The sequence below is a fragment of the Rosa chinensis genome, chromosome 7, assembly GCF_002994745.2.
Source record: "Rosa chinensis cultivar Old Blush chromosome 7, RchiOBHm-V2, whole genome shotgun sequence".
NCBI lineage: Eukaryota > Viridiplantae > Streptophyta > Magnoliopsida > Rosales > Rosaceae > Rosa > Rosa chinensis.
The window spans coordinates 61,180,983-61,188,570 of NC_037094.1; the positions used below are offsets into that span (position 1 = coordinate 61,180,983).

Genomic DNA, 7,588 nt, shown 5'->3' on the forward strand with positions numbered 1-7,588 from the left:
TATCAGTACCCGGCAGAGTTACCAATAAAGCCATCTTAACTATGTTGGTACCCTGGTCTCAGTACCATTAGGAGTCCTAATGGTATCACAGCCTCAATTTAAATAATCATGATGAAAAGCTGGCATCAAACCAGAATCTTCTTGGAAGATATTGAACACTTGCTCATTTACAAACATAAGATTGGTACTTTGGATTCAGTCAGATAGCCATAGGTTACTTAACAAACGTTGGTTTATTAGGGCCTTTCCAATTCCAGTAAGCAACAAAATCCTAGAATCTACGTTATGTTTCTGAACTATAGCATATATATGGGGGGCTCAGGCAGAGGTAAATCTCCAGCAAAAAAAATTTGAATTCAAAACCATAATGGATGAAGGAAATGCTTAGCTGCCTTTACTGTAATTTCATAGTCATATCTGTAAGATTCAAAAAAGAAGATGCATTTTGAATGATTGATAATTTAATACCAAGAGATTGTCATGTCGTCAAGCAGAAATTTGCACAACATATATGTAAGTACATATTTTAAAGGTCTCTCTCTAGAAATTTGCAAAACATATATGTAAGCTCCCTCCCAAAGAATCAAATAAGAGAAAGAAAATTAATGAATGTTACCTTTTATGGACTGAATATAAAAGGAGACAGAAGCATAACACTATACTCGTCCCTCTCATTTTAAAGTAAAGCAAAAAAACACGATCAGTAGAAAATTTCACTTCAAATACTGGAGTGTTATTCCTTTGACAAAAATGATTAAAGCAACAACTAAATGAAGCAATGCAACCCTTAAAATAATTGCATAAATAACAAGGATAAAGTCGTTAATTAGTTTCCATGAAAGAGAAAGGATGCACGAAATAAAAATTACATACTGCAGATAATCCATAACGACAGGAACTGTTATACTGCAATCCAAGTTTCAAGTCTTTTTAACTGTAAGTCTAGCATAAGTGCATAACTACAACTTCACATAGGTAAACAAAGGAGAAGCATTTTGTCATGATATTAAAGATAATTCCATGTGGTAAAATATTCAAAAAACTGAATGCAGAATAAAAGATAATGATCTTAAAGCATTCGCACCACAAAATACTTTGATGTCATCATTCAGAATCAAAGAGAACAGCACCAAATCCCACATTGTAAACCATTCCTACATGGATTTTCTACTTCCATGTCAGCATTCAAACTATTCCAATGTCACATGAACAATGATAGAAAACAGCACCACTTACCTATTGAAACTAAATCCTACATGACTTCCTACACTCAAAAGCTTCCCCATATTTGTAACACCCTAATCCTAAGGCTGCAGGCACAACATTGATGAAGCAAACCCATTAGCCCTTCAACTTGGAAAGGACAATGTTTATGACCCTTCTTATAAGAGGAGTTGGCCTTCCCTTCAGAACCTCCATCATAGCCTTTGCGTTTGGCACAAATCCCTCACTCATCATTACGTCCACCAAGTCTTTGGCCTCCTCCTCAGCTGCCTCGTCCTCCTGCTTCGCAAATCCCTCTATCACTGCAGTGTAGGTAGCAGGATTGGGCCTTATGCCCCTGTCCATCATATCAAGAATGCACTTCTTGGCATCTCCACAGAAATTGGGGTCAATAGTGAGTCCCTTGATTAAAACAGTGTAAGTGTAGGAGTTTGGAGCAACCCCTGAAGCTAACATGCCCCGGTATGCCTCCAGAGCACCCTTGGTCTTGCCAAACTTGAGGTAGGCTTGAATAACGCTGGTGTGATTTGTGACCATGGGATATACACCCGTCTCACAAATGCGCTTAAAAAGCTCGTTGGCCTCGTCTACATAGCCATCATCTATCAAAGCACCAAACATCTCCAATGACTCTTTCTTGGCAAGGCCACCGCCGGCTGTACGCCACTTGCGGAAGACTTTTTGCATCTTCTTGTCAGTGGTCTTGTTGACAAGATCATCATACAACTTCATTGCATTCATTGCTTCAGTGAGGTGGCCTTCTTCAAAGTGATGAACTTTGGACTCAGGGGTAAACCCCTTTGCTTGTATCTGCTCAAGGAACTCCCTGGCCTTCTCCACCGACTCCCGACAGGCAATGGCGTTGAACACAGTCATGTAGGAGGCAGAATGTGGCTTCATCCCCTTATCTAACATTTCTAAAAAATACTTCTTGGCATACCCAACAAAATTAACATCAGAAGATGAGTCTGTTGCAAGTGAGGTGATGAGTATAGTGTAAGTGCAGGAAGTGGGGTCGACACCGGTGGCTATCATCTGCTGGTAGACCTTGAGGGCAGCCTTGGTCTTGCCGGCATAGGCGTAGGCCCGAATGACAATAGTGAAGACGGCAACATCAGGCAGCACGGCAGAGTCAGAGCAAGGCTTAAAGAGCTCTTTGGCTTCCTCAGCGAGGGTGTTATTTGCCAATATATTGAAGAGTTGAATGGCATACTTGTTAAGGGAGTCGTAGTCCCGAATTTCTTTCAAGACCTTGTCCTCACAGTCTTTGGTGGCCTCCTCGAAAACCTTCATTACATGTTTCTTGAGGCCATCGGCGGAAGAATTGGGGAAACTAGTGCCCTCCATTGATTTGATTATTCACTGTAGCTTAGTTGTAGCAGGCATTGAAGTTAGAAACAACAAAGGTCAGAGCTTTAGGAAAGGTAAGAGACCCAAATTAGTCAAGTCTAAGCGAAGTGGAAATTAGGGTTTTCTATTCTAAATTAAACTAAACCATATGCCATCACCGGAGTGTAAAGATCAGAAATGTACAGAAAACCGAGTGCAGAAAAGGAGAGGAAAATCAGTGAAATAAAGTTAGGTTTTCAGTTTCCTATTGGAAACAAATTTAAGTTAAATAGTAGCTACTGTGCGAGATTTAGATCAGTAAAATGTGCTAGGGTTCCCAACAAGAAGACGATGATGATATCGGAAGAAAGCTCACTCACCTTTCTTGGCTCTGCTTTGTGTTCGAGGAGAGGAACAGTGCCGAGAAATGGGTGTTCAAATTTCGGATGTCGAAAAATAAGAAATATTTAATGCTCTCTACCCGCCTATTATATATATCCGTTAAATTAAAACCCTTTTTTTTTTTTTTGGTCTAGAAGGTTCGAAGTTACCACCTGTGTTTTTTGTGAGCATTTGTAGCCCAAGTTAAAACATTCATCCAACTTTTCAAGCTAACATAAGTGCAATAATTTCTTTTCTGTTCTTTAGTTTTAGTATTGTATAATCACAGAAGCGAGAAATATAGTGACGTTTACGATTTTCTTGGAAAGAGGAGACACCGAATGGAACCCTAGAACGGAGCGCACAATCTTCATACAATGTATGTGTGTATTCTCGAAGTCACTTTACGCTCAGAAAACATAAGCAATTTCACGTAATTGCGATTCAGAGAAATATAAACAACAACGTTGTCGGAAAATTGTGCTTCTATCCTTTTATTTTTTATTTTTTTCAATTAGAAAACACACGAATCAAAGAGGTCATAAACACAAACATGTAACCTAATGGAGCGGCTAAGCTCTAATGCAGCCTATCATCGGATAGAGATTGTTAGAATCCCTCAGTCTTGTAGAGGAGATGTAAGCAAGGGAACAGCCACCTGAGCTTCATTGTACTACCGTTTTTTGGTTTCAATGGTAACGAGTAACTGGGATAACTAGATTTGTAAATTACAGGATTAACAAAATGTGATACTAAACTAGCAACTAGTCTCGTCAAAACGGCAACAAAATGGTAGTGGTGATATAGAAGAAAGTAGCGGTAGCACAAGAACTCATGTACACAAGTCATGTCCTAAACCAAATGTCAGCTTACAAGGAAACTGAAACAGTAAAGATTGAACAGAACATTCTGGATTCTAAGATGGAAACAGTAGCTTTCAAAATACTAGATGCCCTGTGAAATGCCAGAGGAAAGCTTGCCTTGGTCTCCATACGAATTATCAACACTACTGCCTGAGACGCCATATCATGTAAAACTTCATTACTTCAGCATAGACCAGCCATCGTACAACCACTGTTAGCTTCACATTATCTACAGTGCTTGGCTTTAACAAATAAAAGTGTAGGAGTACCATGAAGGAATGATGATGCTGCCCAGCAAGAACCAGAAAATCACTTATGCTGCACAATTTATGAAAGTCACATACGAGAATGCAGCATTGAGCCAACCTGTGCTTCCAAAGATAGTTCCAAAAGTGTTGATGCGTCCCAGAGCTTTGGATTTCCAATAGTACCAGCAGCATTATCATGAACTCTACAATAAATCAACCCAATAACCATCCCCTGCAGTGTAAAAGCCAAGTAACCATATCAAGCCTGTCACAGAAAACCAACGGTGTTGAAGTTATCTTGAACTTTCCCCGCATCCCAGTTACCTAATGAAAAGAATAATGACCTCATTGTACAATCCAATGCTTGGGAATGCTAAATTGGGAAGGGCCTACATGTTAAAATTGTGAGGATTAACCAGCTAATTGTCCTCATAAACAGTCACGCACTAGAATTTTTCCAATACGACACACCATCGCCTACTGAGTTGTAGAATTGTTTTACCCCATAAAATAGATAAATTAAGAGTTTGAGCTGACTTTAGGACTCACTTTTTCCAATGAATGCTTTTGGTTTCAAAATTCTCCTAACCAATTATCCACCAGAAACGAGCAAGAAAATCATAAATTTCCTTGCAGATATCAAGAGGAAGTTGGAAATCACTCAAGACAGAAGATGGAAAATTCCATAGATTCAGCAACTGCTCTAATAAAATATTCAGTCCAGGCTTGGAATTTTAACTGGTAAGTTTCACTCTATTATAGTATAAAGGCCTAAATAGCGCTCAGAGACTTCAATTCTAGAATCTCCACCTGCACATCATGCCTTGTAAAATTAGTTTCGATTGCCGAAATAATCTAGTTTAACCTCTATTTATTTTATTTTTTTATTAAGGATTTTAGCTATATTTTTCAACTGAACATTTCTTTCTTTTTCTGTTATTAATATTTAATCCCCTTTATCCAAGGATATCAAAAAAATAAGTTATGCCCAGAAAATGTATATGGGGTAAGAATGCAAATGGCTTTATGGGATAAATTGGGATATCTGAAGCCTTTAAAGGTCGTTATGTACTAAACTCATACTCATAGAGGAGACAGAGTCATGGTGAGGGGTGTGGTGCATCTTATAAAATAACTGGATTGCAGAATCAATAAAACACAGAGTGACAACAAGGGAATGATAGATTCTTATAGAATACTCATCAATATTAGACTGGAAAAAAGAATATAAAGAAAACAATCAAAAGCATTTGACATTGTAATACAAAAACTAATAACATATATCAAAAAGATAAACCACATTCATCAATCATATACCTCAATTTCTAGCTTAGTCCCAGGTGCAACCATGCATGATTTCAAAATAAGTACAAACCTGAGGAACTCATACCTCAGCCAAATATGATGAATTTTTTTCCAAAGTTACAGGCAAAATTCAAAATTAAAAAGGTCAGCAGAAATTACCAGCCATCTGCATCATCCTTGGGCTCTTCAGGTGTTATGTTCCTTAAAAGTTAAAATCATAGCTGCTGATTAAGAATAGGGTCTTCGGGAGCTTTTGGGGATAGATATTCAGAAACACCTGAAACATAACCCTTCACCCAAGAAGTGCCGCGTGTCAACCATCCTGCTTCTTCCTGTTCTTGTACTTGAAGCATGCTTTTCTTTTCTTCTTCCGCCAGTAACTCTAACCACCTATTGCTCATAAAGACCTTGATGGCTTCAACACCTTGTTGAACTACATCAGGAGGCGGAACCACAAGAGGGTTTCCATCCAGGTTAAGTTTAACCAGATTTTCAAGGCGGCCAAATGTATCTGGAAGAGCATGAAGCTGATTGTTGCTGAGATCAAGTTCCTTGAGATTGGTTAGATCACCAAAAGTATCCGGGAGCTCAGTGAGATCAGTAAAATTACTGGCAAGGTTGAGACTTTGGAGACTAGTCAATCGGCCAAAAGCTAGTGGAAGACCACGTAGCTCATTGAAGTGAGCATCCAAAGACAGCAAAGACCTCAACTCACAAATAGAGGTAGGAAAGGAACGGATTTTGTTCAACTGCACCGAAAGCTTCTGTAGATTAACCAACTCATAACCAATGTTGGTTGGCAAGTACGTGAGCTGGTTGAAACTCACATCCAACTCCACCAATGACCTAAAATATTCCAAAATAGAAAACAACTAGTCATTCTATTGATCCATTCCATTTATTTTACTTATCTATTCGAGACATTTTCCATTTAGAACTCAGTACCGTATTGTAATAATTCCGAAACATACTAAAATACAAGCTTCAGAATTGTGTGGTTTACCTGCAGTGGCAGATAGAGTCAGGAAGGGCAGTTAGCTTGTTGCCGGAGACAGTGAGGAGCTTCAAATTTTGCAGCAGCCCAATCGTCTCGGGCAGTGACTCCAAGAGATTGGTAGACAAATTCAGCACTTCTAGCTTCTCTAATCCGGCTATTGTATCAGGAATGGCCTGTTTCACAATCAAAATTTTATAACTAAATCAACCAAATAAGCATCCACCACAAAATGAAATCAAACCAAACCTGCAGCTCATTGTTGGAAAGATCAAGCTGAAGCAATCCACTGATCCGGCCAAACTCCTCGGGCAAGAAACGCAAGCCTCGATCCGAGAGGTCGACCCGGTCCGGCCCTGTCCCGGCCGACGCCTGCTGCAGAATCCGGACGACCTCCTCATCGACTTGGTCGCTGACGCCATCCACCTTCTCCTCCTCCTCCTCCACCACTCCGGCCTCCGCCGACCGGTAAATCTTGACGAGCCTCTCCTCGGCGTCCTTGAGAAGCTTCTCGTAGGCGACGTGCAACTCCTCCAGCTGGAGGATCGCCATGCACTCTTGCTCTTCTCTCCCCGCCGATTCACGCTGCTCCGTCTCGGCCACGTCAGCACGGCCGGCATCGATGACGGCGAGCTTGGCCTTGGCGGAGTCAACGGTCTCGTGATCGGGTCGGTCGCCGAGCTCGGTGAGGACGGATCGGGCCTGAGCCACGTCGGCCACGGCGCGTCTCATCGCGGCGATGACTTTCGGGTCGGAGAGGTGGGGCATCCGGTCAGCGATCTCGCTTTGAGCAGCGGCTGGATCGCCGATGTGGATGGACATGAGGTCGGAGACGACGGGGGTGGTTGGCTTGGATCCCAAGGAGGGAAGCCGGTCCAGGACGTAGGAGAGCATCGGGAAGCGGTTCCGATCCATCGGGACGGGTAAGGGTTTGTTTTGATGGGATTCGTTTGAGAAATTGAGAAGTTTAAACAGAGGGAGAACGAGAGATTAGAACTAAATTCCTTAAATACCTTCAGGTTCAGACTTCACAGGGTGACACTCCTCTACGGCATCACTCACTGAGTCACTGTATCGTAAATATATGACTCGTCATATGATTTTTTTTTTTTTTTTTTTAAGAAATAGACAATGCCGTTACTTATTCATGGCCAGAAATTGTCTTATCTATACTATTATTAAGAGAAGAGGGTTTGTTAGTCAAAATCTAAAATTTTGACAGAATTGACCCTAAAATATTAATA

The 7,588-nt window shown here is 40.7% G+C and overlaps 2 protein-coding genes across 11 annotated transcripts; both read right to left on the reverse strand.

Annotated features, from left to right (window-relative positions):
- Nucleotides 1-1,087: 1,087 nt before the first annotated feature.
- LOC112178344 (pentatricopeptide repeat-containing protein At1g06710, mitochondrial) lies at nt 1,088-3,202 on the reverse strand. 2 transcript variants are annotated; one of them, XM_024316500.2, is made up of 2 exons: nt 2,934-3,202; nt 1,088-2,586 (listed from the first exon to the last, which is right to left on the reverse strand). In XM_024316500.2, the coding sequence occupies exon 2, from the start codon at nt 2,569-2,571 to the stop codon at nt 1,342-1,344; it is 1,230 nt and encodes a 409-aa protein (XP_024172268.1). In that variant the 5' UTR covers nt 2,572-2,586; nt 2,934-3,202; the 3' UTR covers nt 1,088-1,341. The 2 variants fall into 2 exon arrangements, with proteins under 2 accessions (XP_024172268.1, XP_040367949.1); XM_040512015.1 differs by having other exon boundaries at nt 1,088-2,592.
- A 479-nt stretch (nt 3,203-3,681) lies between these two features.
- LOC112176768 (plant intracellular Ras-group-related LRR protein 9) lies at nt 3,682-7,374 on the reverse strand. Of its 9 annotated transcripts, XR_005803210.1 has the most exons (6): nt 6,594-7,374; nt 6,354-6,520; nt 5,510-6,196; nt 4,595-4,855; nt 4,164-4,277; nt 3,682-4,084 (listed from the first exon to the last, which is right to left on the reverse strand). XR_005803210.1 is itself a non-coding variant. In XM_024314839.2 (3 exons), the coding sequence occupies exons 1-3, from the start codon at nt 7,257-7,259 to the stop codon at nt 5,566-5,568; spliced, it is 1,464 nt and encodes a 487-aa protein (XP_024170607.1). In that variant the 5' UTR covers nt 7,260-7,374; the 3' UTR covers nt 5,327-5,565. The 9 variants fall into 9 exon arrangements, 1 of the variants encoding a protein (XP_024170607.1); XR_005803208.1 differs by having other exon boundaries at nt 3,682-4,277; XR_005803209.1 differs by having other exon boundaries at nt 4,164-4,855.
- Nucleotides 7,375-7,588: the final 214 nt, after the last annotated feature.

Excerpts from the sequence above, each read along its gene's own strand:
- LOC112178344 (XM_024316500.2), bottom strand. The coding sequence starts at position 2,571 with ATGGAGGGCACTAGTTTCCCCAATTCTTCCGCCGATGGCCTCAAGAAA.
- LOC112176768 (XM_024314839.2), bottom strand. The coding sequence starts at position 7,259 with ATGGATCGGAACCGCTTCCCGATGCTCTCCTACGTCCTGGACCGGCTT. Across the intron at positions 6,521-6,593 it reads TTTCCAACAATGAGCTGCAG|GCCATTCCTGATACAATAGC; the intron begins GTTTGGTTTGAT and ends ATTGTGAAACAG. Across the intron at positions 6,197-6,353 it reads GACTCTATCTGCCACTGCAG|GTCATTGGTGGAGTTGGATG; the intron begins GTAAACCACACA and ends GGAATATTTTAG.